The sequence below is a fragment of the Microcaecilia unicolor genome, chromosome 8, assembly GCF_901765095.1.
Source record: "Microcaecilia unicolor chromosome 8, aMicUni1.1, whole genome shotgun sequence".
Classification (NCBI taxonomy): Eukaryota; Metazoa; Chordata; class Amphibia; order Gymnophiona; family Siphonopidae; genus Microcaecilia; species Microcaecilia unicolor.
In genome coordinates this window covers 58,354,530-58,374,380 of record NC_044038.1, presented here as the reverse complement: position 1 = coordinate 58,374,380, position 19,851 = coordinate 58,354,530, and the positions used below count along the sequence as shown (strand labels likewise).

At 45.9% G+C, this 19,851-nt stretch overlaps 2 protein-coding genes across 2 annotated transcripts in view; one reads left to right on the top strand and one right to left on the bottom strand.

The window, feature by feature from the left end:
* Positions 1-2,533: 2,533 nt before the first annotated feature.
* On the top strand, positions 2,534-19,121 carry WFIKKN1 (WAP, follistatin/kazal, immunoglobulin, kunitz and netrin domain containing 1). The gene is made up of 2 exons (XM_030211207.1): positions 2,534-3,197; positions 16,672-19,121. Exons 1-2 carry the CDS (start codon positions 3,006-3,008, stop codon positions 18,154-18,156), a joined length of 1,677 nt encoding a protein of 558 aa, XP_030067067.1. The 5' UTR covers positions 2,534-3,005; the 3' UTR covers positions 18,157-19,121.
* METTL26 (methyltransferase like 26) overlaps positions 16,182-19,851 on the bottom strand; it is a 33,553-nt gene continuing 29,883 nt past the window's right edge. Inside the window, exon 7 of the mRNA XM_030211208.1 lies at positions 16,182-16,192. The gene's annotated coding sequence lies outside the window, so the exon portion shown is untranslated. The remainder of the gene's footprint in view (positions 16,193-19,851) is intronic.

Sequence of the window (19,851 nt, the reverse complement as noted above, 5' to 3'; positions counted from 1 at the left end):
TGTCGTCGTCGTCCCCCCCCCCCCCCCCCCCCCCACACACACACACACACACACAGAGGCCACCAGATCACCAGCAGCGCGCCTGTAAAGGTAGTACTGGGGAGGGCTGTAGTGTGCGGCAGGGCCTCTGGGCCTGGTTGCCCGAATGGTCAGTCCACCCCTGCTAAGAGGTCAGAGAGATGTATTTGAACAAAAGTGGGGCCCAGTTATTTGGCAGAGGGTGACCTCATACAGAATTTGCTGGTTGCACTGATATTCAACAGTAGATCTTTGGGTTTTCTGTCAGGAAGTGTCTTCATCAGAAGGTGTTGCTATAATGGATTAATCACATGGAGTGCTGGTATGTTTGATGGTTTTAGACTATACCTCTGTTATTATTGTGTTATAATTTTCTCCTTCTCTTTGTTTTACTTTATTTGGGTGTTGTGGGCTTATGAAGGGTTTGGATGGGTGGGGATTTTTTTTTCCTTGTTTAGTATATTACCTTTGTTTGGATTCCATTTGCTTTGCTTAGTTTATTAAGATGGGTTGATTTTTGTTAAAGTTATGGATGGGAAAAACAACATTCTGGATGAGGCAACTATTATTAGTACTGATGTTTTTATTTTCCGATTTTGTATTTTTCTGGAATGTTCAATTGAATAATTAAAAAAAAAAAAAAAAAAAGAGCTTACCATCAAAGATTTATATTGGAGGCAATGGAGAGTAAAAGTGACCCTGATCACAAGAAATACTAGTGGGAGAAGCAGAATTTGAACCCTGACTACACTTGTCTTCAGTCTGCTGCTCTAACCACTAGGCTACTTCTTTTCTGCATGTAACTTCAGAAGTCAACTGGTGGGGAGGGCAGGAGAAAAGAAGAAAGGTAATTAACGGAGTTGTGGGGGGGGGGGGGGGGGGGGGAGGGCGAGAGAGAGAAGGAGTGAATGCCAATCCACCAAAGGAGCCCACAACTATGTGTTTGCCTAGGGCCCAGTATAGAAATTAATATGGCCACGAACTCCTTCCTGAACTCATTCTAGCCCTACTCAGAACAGGTTGCAGTGGCAGTTGTACCTTATTGCCAAGAAATTCCTTAGGGAGCAGCTGTGCACTAGAGAATGACACGGGGACCCGCAGTAACCATGGGGACAAACTTTGTTCCTGCGTCATTTTCTACGTTGAAGCCTGTTAATGACTTTTATTTATGTTTGAGTGATGCAGACAACAATATTTTGATTTTTTAGAAAAAGAAGCAAACTTGCTGGCCACAGCTAGCAAAATTTGCACGGGGAATCCTGTACATCCTGCTACCAGCACATCTTCTAAGAAGACATCTTCTATTGCTGGAAGGACTGTGGAAGACAGGAGAGCTAGACTGACTCCTGAGATTGTTGATAATTTATTCATCCACAGATTAAAAAATCATAACAGTGCTTCATAGGGCATATTTCTCCCCTCTAGGGCATACAGAACGGGTTGTATTTTGTTGGGGTTGGAAGGGTAGAGGGTTATTATAGCTACTTTCTGTTATTATTGTTTTCTATTTGTATAGTTGCACAGCATGTTGTTCCTTTTTATACTTTAATAAAAAGATTTAAATATAAAATCGTAATTGTTCAAGGCTTCTGCACATGGGGACAGAACCTGCAGGGACTGGTCGGGGGCAGAAACAGGGCCTGCGGGGACGGGGCAGGGACGGAGACAGAACCTGCGGGGATGGGGTGGGGACAAAGACAGAACCCATGGGGATGGGGGACAGGGGACAAACTTTGTCCCTGTGTCATTCTCTACCATGCACCCTCTGTACAGTCTCTAATAAAGGGAACTACAGTATAACCTTGAAAAGATGGAATAGCTTTCTACCTGTGCTCCTGCAGCACTCTCTCTGGTCTGAACCTGAGGAATCATTCCAATGAAAGAGGAGGTTGTTTTAAAGAATGTTATCACAGACCAGATGAGCTTGATTAACTTTGGGCTCATCTTATGTTCTTATCTAGAAAAAGAAAAGTTGTCATACTTTCAGCCAAGTCATGGATGAGGCAGAAAACCTATTTAGATGGCTTGGCAAGAATGTGATCGTTGCTACTATATACCCAAGCAAGTTCAGGTGCAGTGGGATTATACTTGGGCTGGTATTAGAGACGCTCAGAGACCCCCCACCACCGGAAACGTTTGTCTCTGTGTTAAAAGAAAGTCAGTGATCTGCATAAGGCAACGTGCTGGTGGGCTCCTCTGGCTGGGGGAAGGGCTGTGAACCTCACAAATGCAGCCAGCACACCGGTAGTGCTCTGCACCTTCTGGCTGGACTTCCTGTGCTCCGGTAGCCCGATGGCTCTCTTGACCCCAGGAGGAGGGGTAGGCTCGGCTCTTTAGCTTCTTTCTTTTCAATTCTCTCCGGTCCTTTCCCCCCTCCTCCCCTGCATTCTCTTTGATCAGCCCACCCTGTTCGCTGGGGCGATGCAGCTCAGACAGAGGTTAGAGTCTGAGGTCAGACAAAGCAGACTCGACTCATCAGGGAGAGAAGAGGTGGGCGACTCGGGTTACAGGCACCGATCCCTCCCCATAACTCCCTCTCCCCATCCCCCCTCGGAGCTGCTTGTCCCACCTCAGTGCAACTTGCATCGGTTCGACAGCACCGTGTTGTATTGCCAGCAGTGGAACAGGGGTTCCTGGCATCCAGCTGTGCCTGACCCTCCCCAGCAGAGGGAGCCTGGGGGCGTGAGAGATTCCCACCCCGGTGCAGGGCGGTCTGTTTGGATCCTGCTCCAGGCTGCTGACGGAATGCTCCGAAAGGGCCAGGGGGGTCAGTACTATCATGAATCGAGCTAGGAGAGATGGTTTGTGTGAAGACTGACTCGGCGGCCGATGGGTAGGAGAGCGCTGGGGAGGCAGAGCCAACCCCCAAACTTTCTGCTGATGACCTGGGGGCAGATCGTGGCGTTCAGGAGGCGTGCAGGAGAAGCAGCAACTTGCCCTCTTGCCCGAGATCGGAGAGTCCTGTAGGACGGGCTGGGGGCAACAGCATGGATCGCTGCTCCAGACCGGCAGTCGTGCTCCAGTCTCTTCTCGCCCTGCTGCTCTTAGGGCTTCCAGTCCTGGGGGGCAGCCTGTGGCCACTCCGCACGAGTCACCTGGGGGTGTGCCCCAACCAACTGAACCCCAATTTGTGGGTGGATGCACAGAGCACATGTGAGAGAGAGTGTGGTGCGGACCAGGTAAGAGCCTCTTCGGGGAGCCGGGTCAGCCTTTGCAGACAGATCCAGGCTTGGATGTCTCTTGTGCATTCTGGGATTTGTAGTCCAGGACATTACAAGGACCTAAAATAAAGACCCAAAAAGCAAGTAATATACGTTTGTTGAGATCTTGATTTATGTTGCATCTAAGTAAGGTCTGTTCACTGAAACCAGATTTAGCTGGGGTTTGAAGAAGAATTCGTCCATCTTCTCCAAGAAAGCTTGACTTACAAATCATGCTCTTTCACTGGGATGTAAGAAACAGCAAGGTATTGTTATATATTTTCTTTCATTGCTGGAGTCTCGCTACCTTGTGATAGAAGTGTCTGGTCAGTAAGTTGCTTTGTGTATTCTCTCTGCTGCCTGTTGCTAATGTGCATTTCCAGCTCAAAAGACTTGAGATTTTTTTGCACACAAAGCTACTGAAGAAAGAGTGAAAATGCTCGAGATGCCTACACTGATGTGGTCAGGTAGCAGGAGGCTCATTATTGGATAATGATGTAAACTGAGGCTGTTGCTGCTATTTTATACTCAGTGTACAAAATCCGCTGATAAAAGAGCTATTGAAGTGAAAATGAAGGCGTTCCTAGTCTTTTTGCGCCAGGCGTCCAAAATTATCAGGTTTATAGGTGCCAATTAAGGGCGTCTTAGTTAAGATCTCTTTCTTGTGCCACTCTAAACTATTGGGAACTTTTTTCTCTCTCTTTACTGCCTCTACTGGACGAGTTAGAGAATAAGAAAGGGAAAGAGCAGGCAACAGAGACCAAGGCGATGCGACAGAGGAGAGGAGGCAAGGAAAGGACCAGGCTCCAGCCATCAGCACGAGGTCCTGCATGCAGTATCCTGAACAGGGAGACCAAGGGCAGGGGATCTTCGTTTTATTATTTAAAATAGCACTGGTATGCCAAATGTGAGGGGTGCGGTGGGTACAGCCTATGTTGCTCTCACTCCTCCATGCAGTAATAACATTTACCAAAATAATTTGACTATGTAACCTTTAACCTGGGCAAATACCAGCCACAAAGCTTGGATGTCCAATATACTTCATAGACTTCCCAACAGGGCCCAGGTAATCAACACCCTAGAAGGTTGGTCAATAAACCTCAGACGTAAATGCTCTGTATAAGATGTCCTATCACTTAAGAGACTTACATGCTTAAATCCTTACCAGTTGTTTGAACTCCTCCTTCCTGTGTTATTAATTATTTTCAAAATCTTACATAGTATATCTTTGACAACTATATTAGAACATTTCTTATTGAACTTAGCTGTTGAAAATATCTTCAGGCAAGGTCAGCATGGGGACTCTCTCTTATCTGACATGGCACGTGTTTTGCTAGGTCGCTTTATCAAGGAAGTCCCCTCATTACTAGCCTCTGCTCATCACGCTGACAGTTGCTATCTGCAATAAAATTTATGCATGGAAAAATTTTGCGTTCCCTATCAAACATATAAATGGCAAGTGACCGACTCACCTGCAAATGCGCAGTAGAGACTTCCCTCTCTGTCCCGCCCTCGCATCAAGACGTGATGACATCAGAGGGCGGAACAGAGAGGGAAATGGAGTCGGACTGTTGGACGCTGCCGCTGGAGCCTGGAAACGAACATTGCGCGCACCAACCTCCACCCTCTCCCCCATCCCCGCCGCCTCTCCCGCCCCTCTCCATATCAGGACCCCTGCACTGACCTGACAGCGCCTCTCACCTCCGTGTGGAAGCGCTGCAGGCAGCAGCAGAGCGATCTGCTGCTGCCTGCAGCGCTTTCACACAGAGGTGAGAGCCGCTGTCAGGTCAATGCAGGGGGCCCGGCACGGAGGGGGGAGGGAGCGGCGGCGAGGAGGGTAGCTGGAAATCTCGCCCGTTTTAACGGGCTTAACGGCTAGTAAGCACATAATCTAATTCACACCATGTCTTTTATGTGGCTGCAATACTCCTTTAAGTTCTGGTACAACCTTTGTGCGAAATATTGATCTTTCTACAGCTAACACCTCATGCAGGTTTCATAATGATAGTCTGCTTTCCTATGTCTGTATACTCTTTTTGTGCCCAAATTATTTGAATACTGTTTACTGCATCAGGCATAAATATATTTTATAAATACATTAGTAAACTGTGCACTGAAAGCTCAGAGCACAGTTCTATCACATAGAGTATTACATTGTCTCTTCAGTGAGGTAGGGCCCTACCTTTTGAGTACTAATGGGATTGTATAGAAGTCCAGTGCGGACCAGAGAAGAACCTCTCCAGGGAGCCAGATCAGCCCAGTCCAAAAGGTTAGGACTAGTTAAGCATGCTGAGAAGCCAGGGAGCCTGAAGTTACTGCCAGGATGTGACTTGTGCAGCCTAAACTTACAATTTCTCCAATGTGACTTTCATTGCAAGAGTTTGAGCCATGTTAAGATTATCAGATAAATATCTCATGATGTAAAGGGATGCGTCACATGTGTCTGTTTAGTGTCTGGACTGCTTTACAAGTAGCAGGTGTAGATCAAGGGGAACAGTTGGCATCCCCTCCAGCCTGATGGCAGTCATATGTAGAGGTGATAGAAGTGTTTTACCATATCATCAATAAGCAGTGCAATATGTGTGTGAGAACTTACACTATAAGAAAGCTATAAGAAAGTCGCTTTGTTTATTTTTCAAGAATGGATCCCACAGCTAGTATGCATGTACTTAGTTTTCAATCTATTCAAATTTATTTCATCTATGCTTGTGGTCAGCAGGGACATGAGAAAGAGATCCATTGTGGATATCCTGAAAACCTGACTGGCTGTGGGATCCCTAGGACAGATCGGGGAAGCTCTGTCTTAGTTTTTGTGACCTTCTTACTGACTCCAAGGGGCCTTTTCACGAAAAGGTTTTGTACTTACTGGCCTTTAACAGCAAAAATGAGCGCAAAAGCGGTGTGGTAATTGCCTGGACTGTGTGTAGTACATCCTCTGTAGTTACCACACTAAAATGTTCTTTACTGCATATTACGACTGTTTGCAGTTAGCACAGTGAACACCTGCTCCTGAGGAAGCAGCGAGTGTACCCGCATTAACTGCATGAGTGACAGTGTGCTCACACCCCTACGCAACACACCATGAGCAGTCAGCCAGCCCTACCGTCCCAGGCAAGGGCACGAGTCAAGAGGCCATCACCAGCACAATCACAGCACTGAGCAGTGGCTCAAGCACTGAAAATGAGTAAAATGCCCCCTCCTCTAAGCACCACCTTCCATGCCAGCCACCACCACTACCTTCATCATGCTCCTGGACCCATTCACCTAGATCATGGTACAACACCTACCACTGCCAGTGGTGGAAACATCTATTTCCCAGCCCAAGGACACCCATGAATCACATACCTCAGCTGAGTTCAAGGACCACAACAGAAAAATGGTAGACCACATGACTGTCCCTTTACTCTTCCTGTCTGATCTTCTCATGGGCCCATGTCATCAGATAGTGAAAGAGAAGGAGCTGCTTCCAGAAGCCTTTCTCAGGGGTCCCACTGTTGCCTCCTTTTCCATAAGCTGGAGTCCCCTGAATTGCTTGCATCCCATCTGAGCCATCACCACCTCCACCTCTACCTCAACCAGCATCTCCTCTGGAAGCCCTGACCTACCTCAAATTCCTACAACAACAGGCCACCCAGTTATTCATATCACCAGTGGATGTACCAGATCATAGGAACAAGGTCCTCAGTGTGTTGAAGTACCTAGATATCCTAAAACTGGTGGAAGCAATAATGGCAAAAACCCTTTCCTCCAAGAGACTGTCAAATATCCCAATCAAGGTCAAATCCACCATGAATGCACCAAGAACATATTCTCCCACTCCAAAGCATGCCCAGGAAAGGAACACAAAACACATGATGATACGGGAAAGAAAGTCTTCCAAAGCTCCATACTGAACTTGTGAATTGCCATCCACTATTTCAAACTTTTCCTTTACCATGACTTCCTGCTAGAGAAAACTATTAACGCCCTCACATCTCTGTCTCTGGACACAAGGACACCACTGTCATCTATATTCCTTGATATGACTGAATGCGGGAAACATCTGATCTGTTCCAACTTTGATGCCCCCAATACTGCCACTTGCATGGCTAGAACAGCTATCACCATGAGACACAAGGCGTGGCTTAGAGTTTCTGGCCTAAGGGAAAGACATGCCTTGCAGACACTCCCTGCAGTACTCTCCAAGCTCTACTACTACTTATCATTTCTATAGTGCTACTAGACGTACGCAGCACTGTACACTGGACATAAAGAGACAGTCCCTGTTTGACAGCGCTTACAATCTAATTAGGACAGACAAACAGGACAAATAAGAGATAGAGGAATTACTAAGGTGGGAATGATAAAACATGGGTACCGAACAAGTGAGTAAGGGTTAGGAGTTAAAAGCAGTATCAAAAAGGTGGGCTTTTAGCCTAGATTTGAAGACGGCCAGAGCTGGAGCTTGATGTACCGACACAGGAAGTCTATATTCTAGGCGTATGGTGCAGCAAGATAAAAGGAATGGAGTCTGGAGTTAGTGGTGGAGGAGAAGGGTGCAGATAAGAGAGATTTACCCAATGAACAGAGTTCCCAGGGAGGAATGTAGGGAAAGATAAGAGTGGAGAGGTACTGAGGAGCTGCAGAGTGAATGCACTTGTAAGTCAATAAGAGGAGTTTGAACTGTATGTGGAAACAGATAGGGAGCTAATGAAGTGACTTGAAGAGAGGGCTAATGTGGAATATAAGTCGTGCAGCAGAATTTTGAACAGATTGAAGGGGAGAGAGATGGTTTAGTGGGAGACCTGTGAGAAGCAAGTTGCAATAGTCTAAACGAGAAGCGATGAGAGTGTTGATAAAGGTTGTGGTAGTGTGCTCAGAAAGGAAAGGACACATTTTGATGATATTATAGAGAAAGAAATGATAGAAACACCTCTGAAGGCCTGGAACACATGTTTTGCATCGGAAAATCACAGAGAATACAATGCCACAAGTCCTTTTCCCTGCCATGCTGCTATAGCAACTATCCCAAGTAACAACTCTAACTTACCAAAAAAAGACCACATCCAAGGGAATGGAAGCAACAAAAACAACCCATTCCTTCATCTAGCAAGGGTACACTTGCTTTCTGACTATCTCAATATTGATGCTTCACATTTTCTCTACCACCTGGAGGATCAGAACTATGGAACTCATTTCCACCTTACCTTCTTCCACCCCTCCCCCCCCCCCAAAAAAAAAACACCTGATTTCTGCTCCCTACTACAGTTGAAAGTGGTAGAATCTGTTCCTCTTGTGGAGACCAACTAGAGATTCTATTAATGGTTTTTCCTAATCCCCCAAGAGCCAGGGGGCCTTTGTCCTATCATGGATCTTTGGAACCTAATACATCTGCTAGAAGAAATTCCAGATATACTTCCTGGGACCTGTCATTCCTCTCCTCCAAACTAATGACTGCCTAGGTTCCTGAAACTCAAGATGTATACATGCACGTACCGATCCACCCAGCACAGAGAAAGTTCCTACGTTTCTCTGCCAGGGACAGACTACCAATACTGCACCTCCCATTTGTTTTTCTCCAGAGTCTTTACCAGGTGTGTCACAGTGGCAGCCATGCACCGCTGTAAGGAAGGGATATGTGACTTCCCCACTTCAACTTTGATAGCAGTTACTTCACTTATGTGGTAACATCACATGTTATTTCATGTATTAACTGCTTATCGCACTTTAATAAAAGGGTCCAAAAGGTTGACAGGGCACAGATTCTCAATCTGGTTCTTAGGACAAACTCAGCCATTCTAGTTTTCAAGATATCCACGCTGAATATGCATGAGGTACATTTGCATACAATGAAGGGCATGTATGCAAATCTATTTCATGTATATTCACTGTGGATATCCTGCAAACCTGACTGACTGCATGTGTCCTGAGGACTGGGTTGAGAACCACTGACTTAGGAAACTCAATGAGAACCACATACAATCAGTGGCTTAGCTACATCGGGCCACGGGGGCCTGGGCCCCCCAAATGTGCTCTGGACCCCTGCTCAGTTTCACTAAAAGGAGCGTGCCGAACATGAGGGGAAGAGAGAGCAGCGCAGGCAATATGGTGGCGCTGGAGACCAGCGCTGGATGAAGGCTTCAGCTGGCGGGGGTTGGGGACACCTACCAGCCAAGGTATTTGTCTTGGTAGTGCTTCAGCTGGCGGGGATTGGGGACCCCCAGCAGCCAAGATATGTTAACAGCCCCGGCAGTGGGTGGGGAGGACCAGAGTGGTGAGGCAATGGAAGGGGGGGTGGCAAGGCGGAGGAGGGGCAGCGGCAGACCAAAATGTGCCCCCCCACCTCAGGCTCTGGCCCCCTCCCGCCTCAAAGTCTGGCTACACCCCTGCATACAATTTATTTTATTTATTTTGTTGCATTTGTATCCCACATTTTCCCACCTCTTTGCAGGCTCAATGTGGCTTACAATACATCATGAATAGTGGAAATATATGAGAAAATATACATTTAGTAATAGCAGGGTAAAACCAGGACTAGCTTAACCTCTTTCTTGCGACATGAAATCAGTTGATAACCCTGTTTCAATCACACTCCACCTGCTTGGTAGATTTTGTTAAAAATAGGCAGTTTTATTTTGCAAAAGCACTATATAACATGAAACGCACACAGAGAAAACTGTAGGAGTGCACCATGAGATTACCTCATTCAGAGATGCCAAGTTACCAGGCTGCAGAGTTTGGGCCAGTTCTGGTTTTGAACTTACATTCCAAAGCAATGTGGGATTTGTAGTGCCTGATCCTGCCCATTGAAATCACTGGGAAAAGACCAAGGGTCCAACGAGCCCAACATCCTGTCCACGACAGCGGCCAATCCAGGCCAAGTGCACCTGGCAAGCTTCCCAAATGTACAAATATTCTATACATGTTATTCCTGGAATTGTGAATTTTTCCCAAGTCCATTTAGTAGTGGTTTATGGACTTGTCCTTTAGGAAACCGCCTAACCCCTTTTTAAACTCTGCCAAGCTAACTGCCTTCACCACGTTCTCCGGCAACGAATTCCAGAATTTAATTATGCGTTGGGTGAAGAAAAACTTTCTCCGATTTGTTTTAAATTTACTACTCTGTAGTTTCATCGAATGCCCCCTAGTCCTAGTATTTTTGGAAAGCGTGAACAGACACTTCACATCCACCTGTTCCACTCCACTCATTATTTTATATACCTCTATCATGTCTCCCCTCAGCCGTCTCTTCTCCAAGCTGAAAAGCCCTAGCCTCCTTAGTCTTTCTTCATAGGGAAGTCGTCCCATCCCCGCTATCATTTTAGTCGCCCTTCGCTGCATCTTTTCCAATTCTACTATATCTTTCTTGAGATGCGGCGACCAGAATGGAACATAATACTCAAGGTGCAGTCGCACCATGGAGCGATACAACGGCATTATAACATCCTCACACCTGCAAGTCCAATATGCACCAGGATGGGGTGTTCAGAAATCCAGGACTGTCCCAAAGTGTCTAGCCTGGAACTGGGTAACTTGGCATCTCTGCTCATGTAATAATGGAAAAGCTACTGTACACTTTCAGCAGTTCTAGCATTTCAAATAAGAGGCTTGGGGGAGACAATAAATTGACATATTTAGAGTTAATTTATGCAGGGCCAGCAATAAAGTGATGTGAGGGTGAGGCTCTTTGGGGAAGAGAGACTTTTAGCCAGTTGTACAGAGCTACCAAGTTACCCAGTTACAGGAGGGAGACATTTTGGTCAGTCCTGGTTCTGGACTTACTTCCCGAAGCAGTGAGTATTGCAATCCCTGATTCTACCCATTGAAATCAACACCACAGACTCCATAACAGGGGCATAGCCAGACTTCAGCGGGAGGGGAGTGCAGAGCCTGAGGTGAGGGGACAAATTTTAGCCCCCCCCCCCAGTGCCGCTGACCCCCCCTGCGATTGCCAATCCCCCCGCCCGCTGCCACCGCCAACTTTGATGACCCCTGCCGATGACCCTCTCGACCCCTCCTCCTGCCGCCAACCCTCCCCCGCCGTCGCCTACCTTTGCTGGCGGGGGACCCCAATCCCCGCCAGCCAAGGAGGTCCTCTTCTTCCCGCGAAGGCTTCATTCTGTTTCTGACGTCCTGCACGTTGTACATGCAGGACGTCAGAAACAGAACGAAGCCTTCGCGGGAAGAAGAGGACCTCCTCGGCTGGCGGGGATTGGGGTCCCCCGCCAGCAAAGGTAGGCGACGGTGACGGTGGGGGAGGGTTGGCGGTGGGAGGGGGGTCGAGACGGTCATTGGCAGGGGGGTCCAGGGCCAAATCTATGGGGGCCCTGGCCCCATGTAGCTACGCCACTGCTCCATAATATATCAGGCTTGCCAGAAATACAGAACTGGCCTGAAATCTCCCTCCTGGAACTATGTAACTTGGCAGTTCTGGTTTTGACTTTCTGATAACCTTCTCCATATGGATGCTTTGTGGTATTTATAGTAGCACTAATTACAAATGGAAAACATAAAACTTCAGATACCAAAATGCAATTGGAATTAAAATTCAACATCCAGAGTTGACCCTTTGTCTTCATCCTAAAACTGAGTCATCATCTCCCTGGGAGAGGCTGAGTATGAATTTTTAGGTTTATTTATCCCTCCCTAAATTAGTATGGACCAGCCACCCCCAAATAGTGGGAACAAATAAACCAAGGCTACGTAGGTATATGAAATGCAATTGTCTTTATTACTTACCAAGAATAGATCTGAAACCACTGTACACTGCAGGAACACATTGTCCACCCTCTGTATTCATCATCTCACCATCTCTTTTTTCCTCTTCCTTTTTCTCAGCTCTCAACCTTCAACATTTCCTTCCTTCCTTCCATTCATCCATCTCCTTTCTATCTGAGTACATCTCGCCTTCGTCGCTGTCGTCATACCTCTCCTACTCTTATCCGTACTCTCTTGCTCCTTCTCCTGCTCTCCACTGGGGACATTAATCCCAATCCTGGTCCTCCACACCAGCTCTCATCCTATTTGTGCAGGTCACACCGTGATATCTCCAATCTAATTTCTGTTCCTCTCCTCCCCCCTTCTTTCATGCCTTTCTCTTGCACTCTGTGAAATGCCCGCTCTGTCTGTACCAAACTTTCCTACATCCATGACCTCTTTATCTCTCGTACTCTCCATCTGCTTGCCCTAACTGAAACTTGGCTTTACCCCGAAGACTCTGGTTCAGTCGCGGCGCTATGCTATGGAGGTTATCTTTTCTCCCATGCTCCTCGCCCGGTTGGCCATGGAGGTGGTGTCGAGCTACTACTTTCACCCTCTTGTAGATTTCAACCTCTTCTTCCACCTCAGTCTCACTGTTTTTCTTCCTTCGAAGTCCACTCCATCCGTCTATTTGCTCCTCTGCCTCTCCGAGTAGCAGTCATTTATCGACCCCCTGATAAGTCCCTTTCTTCCTTTCTTACTGACTTTGATGCCTGGCTTTCCTTCTTTCTTGAACCTTCATCTCCTTTCCTCATTCTTGAGGATTTTAACATTCATGCTAATGATCCCTCTGACTCTTATGCTTCTCAGTTTCTTGCTTTAACATCCTCTTTCAATCTTCAACTGTGCTCCACTGCCCCCACTCACCAGAATGGCCACTGTCTTAATCTTATCCTCTTCTCAAACTGCTCACTCTCCAGTTTCTGTGCCTCAATTCTTCCCCTTTCTGACCATCATCTGATAACTTTCACAGTTAAACACCCTCCTCCCCAGTCCCGTCCAATCTTAACCAATACATTTAGGAATCTTTAGGCTATTGACCCTTCTACTCTGTCCTCCAGTGTTTCAAATCTCTTCTCTACCACTATGTTATCTAAGTCTGTCAATGAGGCTGTCTCTTCCTATAATACTATTCTCTCCTCTGCTCTGGATACTCTCGTTCCTCCCATTCCCCGTTCTGTAAAACGTACCAAACGTTCCTGTGCCCGCTCTGCCGAACGCCTTTGGCTGAAATCCTGTGCCCATGCTGACTTCATACATTTCAAATTCTTGCTGACCTTCTTCCAGTCTGCTCTTTTACTAGCCAAACAGGACTATTACATCCAATTGACATATTCTCTTGGCTCAAACCCTCAACGTCTCTTTGCCACACTGAACTCTCTCCTCAAAGTGCCTTCACCTCCAACCCTCCCCCCCCCCTTCACTTTCCCCCCCAAACTCTGGCTGAGTTCTTTCATGATAAGGTTCACAAGATTAAACTTGAATTCTCAACCAGGTCACCTCCACCTCTCCTTCCCTTAGTCCATTCTCTCAACCCTCCAACCCCTGCCTCCTTTTCTGAAATCACTGAAGAGGAAATTACACATCTTCTTTCCTCCTCGAAACTAACTACCTGTTTCTTTGATCCTATTCCCACCCATCTACTTAACACTCTGTCTCCTACTGTCATCCCTTTTATCTGTCATATTCTCAATCTTTCACTGTCCACTGCGACTGTTCCTGATGCCTTCAAACATGCCATAGTCACACCACTCCTTAAAAAACCTTAATTGGACCCTACCTGTTCTTCCAACTATTGCCTCATCTCCCTCCTCCCTTTCCTATTCAATATACTTGAACGTGCTGTTCATCATCGTTGCCATGACCTTTTTTTTTGTTACATTTGTACCCCACGCTTTCCCACTCATGGCAGGCTCAATGCGGCTTACATGGGGCAATGGAGGGTTAATTGACTTGCCCAGAATCACAAGGAGCTGCCTTTGCCTGAAGTGGGAATTGAACTCAGTTCCTCAGTTCCCCAGGACCAAAGACCACCACCCTAACCACTAGGCCACTCCACTCCACTTTCTTTCATCTCAAGCTATTCTTGATCCACTTCAATCTGGCTTTCGCCCCCTTCATTCAACTGAAACAATGCTTGCTAAAGTCTCCAATGATCTGTTCCTGGTCAGATCCAAAGGTCTCTATTCTATCCTCATCCTTCTCAATCTATCTGCTGCTTTTGACACTGTTGATCACAGCCTATTCCTTGATATGCTGTCCTCACTTGGATTTCAGGGTTCTTTCCTGGTTTTCTTCTTATCTCTCCACACCAGAAATCTCAGCCAAAATCCAGGCCAAAGTATCAGCCTGCCTGTCTGACATTGCTGCCTGGATGTCTCAGTGCCATCTGAAACTAAACATGACCAAGACTGAGCTTCTTATCTTTCCCCCTAAACCAACCTCTCCTCCTCCCCCATTCTCTATTTCTGTGGATAACACTCTCGTCCTTCCTGTCTCATCAGCTCATAACCTTGGGGTCATCTTCGACTCCTTCCTCTCCTTCTCTGCACATATTCAGCAGACTGCTAAAACCTGTCGTTTCTTTCTCTATAATATCAGCAAAATTTGCCCTTTCCTTTCTGAGCACACTACCAGAACCCTCATCCACACTCTTATCACCTCTCGCTTAGACTATTGCAACTTGCTTCTCACAGGTCTCCCACTTAGCCATCTCTCTCCTCTTCAATCTGTTCAAAATTCTGCTGCACGACTAATATTCCACCAGTGTCGTTATGCTCATATTAGCCCTCTTCTCAAGTCACTTCACTGGCTTCCTATCCGTTTCCGCATACAGTTCAAACTCCTCTTATTGACCTATAAGTACATTCACTCTGCAGCTCCTCTGTACCTCTCCACTCTCATCTCTCCCTACATTCCTCCCTGGGAACTCCGTTCACTGGGTAAATCTCTCTTATCTGCACCCTTCTCCTCCACTGCTAACTCCAGACTCCGTTCCTTTTATCTTGCTGCACCATATGCCTGGAATAGACTTCCTGAGCCGGTATGTCAAGCTCCATCTCTGGCCGTCTTTACATCTATGCTAAAAGCCCACCTTTTTGATGCTGCTTTTAACTCCTAACCCTTATTCACTTGTTCAGAACCCTTATTCTAGCATCCTCACTTTAATATTTCCTTATCTCTTGTTTGTCCTGTTTGTCTGTCCTAATTAGATTGTAAGCTCTGTCGAGCAGGGTCTGTCTCTTCATGTTCAAGTGTACAGCACTGCGTACATCTCGTAGTGCTTTAGAAATGATTAGTAGTAGTAATAGATAACAGAAAGTAATTTCTCATGGAAGTACAGAACTGCTATACAAAAGTATTGGCTGTATCTGAGACTTCGACTCAGGCTTCCTGATACAGTCTCTTTTATACAGGTACTCTCAGCAACATATGATAATATTGTGGTTACAGGTAATTGGCTATATGATAATAAGTTGGTTACATATGATAGGCTTTAAAATAATAAGTTGGTTACATTTCTTGGAAACCTAGTCATCTTCCCGAGGAACTACATGGTTCGGTCTTTCTCCTGAACATCTGCTAATCGTCACATTGCTAAACCTTGGTGGTCAGCTATTTTGCACTTCCACCCCTTCCTCATATTGCTTGCACCAGTGTGTCCCAACAGATCATGAGTTCTTGAGTCACACTGGAGTTCAGCTCACTGTCACCCAGAATTGGGCCTTGTCAGTTTTCATGTCATATCAGAGCCTGAACCAAGGTGGTTTGTTAGGCCTAGATAATACCCATAATATACATCTCAGACTTGCTTTTTTTTTTCTTTTCTGAAATTTCCCTTATAATTCCTCAATGGTCCCTGCTGCTCTCCAGTCCTGTCCAAGTGAACTGCCCAGATCATGCCTATGAACTTTCTGACCCCAGGGCTGGAGGGATGTCTTGTCAGATGGGCACCCTCATTGGCCCTCATTGCTTTTCATTGGCCAGTGAGAGATTTTAGTGTATGCCCTGGCAGCTGCCTTCCCTTCCTTCCTCTCTGGGCCTGTGGTTAAGGTTATCAGATGGCTCCATGTTATCAAGGACTGCCTGATCCAGACCTACTTCTACCCTCTCTGTATGTCTGAAGACATCTGGTAACTTGACCTGTGGCATGTGAATGTCCAACTAGGATATGGGCTCTGAATCTGGATCCCCAGTGCCATATCACTGTGTGTATGAACTTCTAGTGTTTGATGCTTGTGGGGTAATGAGGACTACAAATCCCAGAATGCACCAGTAGAAAACAGCCCAGTCAGTCCCTGTAACCTGATTTTTTTCTGTGTACTTCTATCATTCCCCATATTTGTTATGTTACATGACTAAAACTGAGAATCAGTGTGCAAAATCTAGCATCCCACAAGAAGGGTCATGGTGGGTTGCCCTTCTGAAGGTCAATGGGTCCCTTAAAATAGCTGGTCTGGCATGGCATTACTGTGATCAGCCTTTTTCGTTCATGTATGCAGTTTTTGGATGATATTATGGAAAGAAAAAAATTGTAAACATTGATTAATAAACAGAAGATTCATTACCCAATATGGGGAATGGGAGTCAAATCTTCTTAATCGGGCACATATCAGCCTATTCCTTATAGTGAGACATTACAGATTTAGGGTCTGAGTGATACAATTCAGGTACCTCAAGGCCACTACTCAGATTTCTTTCTCTGCTTTTTCAGGATTGTGAAGGCTTTGAAAAGTGCTGCACTAACGTCTGTGGACTCAAGAGCTGTGTCGCTGCTCGCTATGCAGATGGAAGCGTCTCTTCCTTGCCATCCTCACAGGACGTGACCTGTGAAAGCTTTGTGTGCACCCAGCAGGGTTCAGACTGTGACATCTGGGATGGGCAACCCATCTGTAAGTGCAAAGACAGGTGTGAGAAGGAGCCCAATTTCACGTGTGCTTCAGATGGGCTCACCTACTACAACAAGTGTTATATGGATGCTGAAGCCTGTATCAGAGGTATCAGCTTGACTGTAGTTCCTTGTAAGTTTATCTTTACCTGGCCAAACACTAGCCCTGTACCCTTGGAAACAACTGCTTATCCAATGCCCATGTCTCCTCTTCCAATCCCACCAGCCCTCTACAGCAATCCCTTCCATCAGTCAGTCTACATGGGTGGTACTGTCAGTTTCCAATGTGATGTGAGTGGGCGCCCCAAACCGGATATCACATGGGAAAAGCAAAGCAGCCATCAGGAGAACTTCATTATGAGACCTGACCAGATGTACGGTAACATGGTGGTCACCAATATTGGTCAGCTTGTAATCTATAATACCCAGCCAGATGACTCGGGGATCTATACTTGCACAGCTAGAAACTCAGCAGGACTTCTCCGAGCTGATTTTCCCCTATCTGTCATCAAGAGGGAGCACTCTGGAGAAACCAAGTCCCAAAGTTCCAAGGAATTCCCCACCGAAGAGTGCCTGAAAGAACCAGATATGAAGGACTGTTCAAGCCAGCATGTGCGCTGGTTTTTCAATCACCTGAAAGGAGCATGCATGACCTTCCACTATGGGGGTTGCAATGGCAACAAGAACCACTTTGAGACATATGAAGCATGCCGAGCAGCCTGTATGAACAATGCTGTCAATATCTGTACGCTTCCTGTGGTGCAGGGGCCATGCAAGAGCTGGGAGCCCCGCTGGTCATATAACCATCTAGTAAAGCAATGCCATTCTTTCATCTACGGTGGCTGTGAGGGTAACGAGAACAACTTTGAGAGCAGAGAGGCCTGTGATGATGTCTGTCCCTTCCCTAAGTCAATGCAGTGCAAGGCTTGCAAGCTGCGGAGTAAGATGGTACTAAGCTTCTGCCGCAGTGATTTTGCCATTGTTGGCAGGCTCATGGAGATCATTGAAGACCAAGACACTGGCATAGCTCGCTTTGCTCTGGAAGATGTCCTGAAGGATGATCAGATGGGACTGAAGTTCTTCAACATCAAATACTTGGAAGTGACCTTAACTGAAATGGATTGGAACTGCCCTTGCCCAAATATGACTGCTGAGGATGGACCTCTCATCATCATGGGGGAGGTCAATGATGGCATGGCCATCCTGGACCCCACCAGTTATGTGCGAGTAGCTAGTGAAAAGCGCCTTAAGAAGATACATGAGTTGGTAGAGAAGAAGACCTGTGAATTGTTGAATAGATTCCAGGACTAGAGCACTTACACCTCCATTTGAGTATCTACATTGTCATCTATCCCATGAGCAGAAAGCTTTAAAACCACTGACTTGGAAAAGTCCACAAGAACAGGTTGAGTTTTTATTAACTGGCTCGTGACACTAAGGGGCCCTTTTACTAAGCTGTGATAAAATGTGGCCTTAGCGTGTCCTTACGCAGGTCTTTTCCACATGGAAAGGTAATTTTTACCACAGCCAGAAAATGGTTGATTTTCCTATTTTTTGATTAATGGCCACGCGCTAATTTTGCCATTAGGACACAGCCATTAAAAAAAATAGTGAGCATGCACTTACCAACAACTCCTTTGTAGGTGGTAAGGGCTCACGTTTTAAACCTGTGCGAAACAGTTAGTGTGTGGTAATGTAGATGCACTGATTAGAAACAACTGGGGCAGGCTCTCCACTGAGTGGATGAACACTAAATCCCACGGGGTTATAGATACACAAAAAGAAGTGGGAAGTGGACTAATGACTTCAGGACGTTGAGACTATGATGGTGTATAAAAGAGTATACTTTATTGTAGACTCGACACAGTACTGTGTTTTGGCCACAGGCCTGCCTCAGGAGTCTTGAATGGAGTAAAAAGGATTTGTATATTTGTTCACCTTGAACGATACACAAAGTGGTATAACCAAGAAGTGTCCAATACTTATAACTCCCAAACAATCGTCGAACTCAAGTATAGTAGAACAACAAATTGCCTCTCTCTTCAAAAACGTTTGTGCTTGTGCTTACTACACCTTAGTAAAAAGACCCCATAGAGTCAGTGACCCACAAAACAGGATGACTTATACTCATGGACCATCCCTTCTTTCATTGCTCTTGGCTGTATAATTGTTGTTACTGTTAGTAACTCATTCTCTCTATCCTGCCACACTTATGGCCTCATTCTCATGTACAGTTGTAAGTTCAGGCTATGAATAAAAATTTGCAATTCATTGTTGGAGCCAAGATTCACATTGGTTCTGGAAGTTTATTCTGCAGGCTTTCTTGGTGTGGTTTGGCTAGTGGTACAGGACAGCACTAAAGGGATCTAAAAGGAGACAAGGATATGCAGCCAGGCCTCAGCAGCTGCTTTGGCAATGCTGTCCTTTTAAATATTTTCTACTCCTTACTATGGCAAACCAGTAACGTGAGTGTTGAGTTATGTGTATAGTCCCAGCACGTATGCTGTAGACTAAGGGCCCTGTTTACTAAGCCGGGCTAACCTTTTAGCACATGCTAAAAATTTGCATGCCTACAGCACAGCTTAGTAAACAGGGCCCTAAGTATCATTGCAGATTTCCCTTTCAAAAAATACCACATTGAGGTCAATTTTACGCAATTTTTGTCTGGGATTGATGTTGGTAATTCAGTTATAGAAGAGTATGTTAACCTTAAAAATACAAAAAGGAAAAGCAGAAGAGTTCAGTTGCGATGGACCCTAGCTAGAGGATTGGAGCAGTCCAGCCATTAGAAGTGGACTTAAAAACCAGAGAAGCTATGGTTCAAATCCTATGGGGCTCATTTTCAAAACTTTGAAAACATGCCTCTTTGTCACCTAAGGAAAGTCATGTCACCCTCCACTACCTCAGGTACATATTTAAGACCTTCTTTAATAACCTATGTTAATGTAATTTAATGCATATTATTTAACACAAGCAATGGGGCCTATTTACTAACCCCCGGATTCT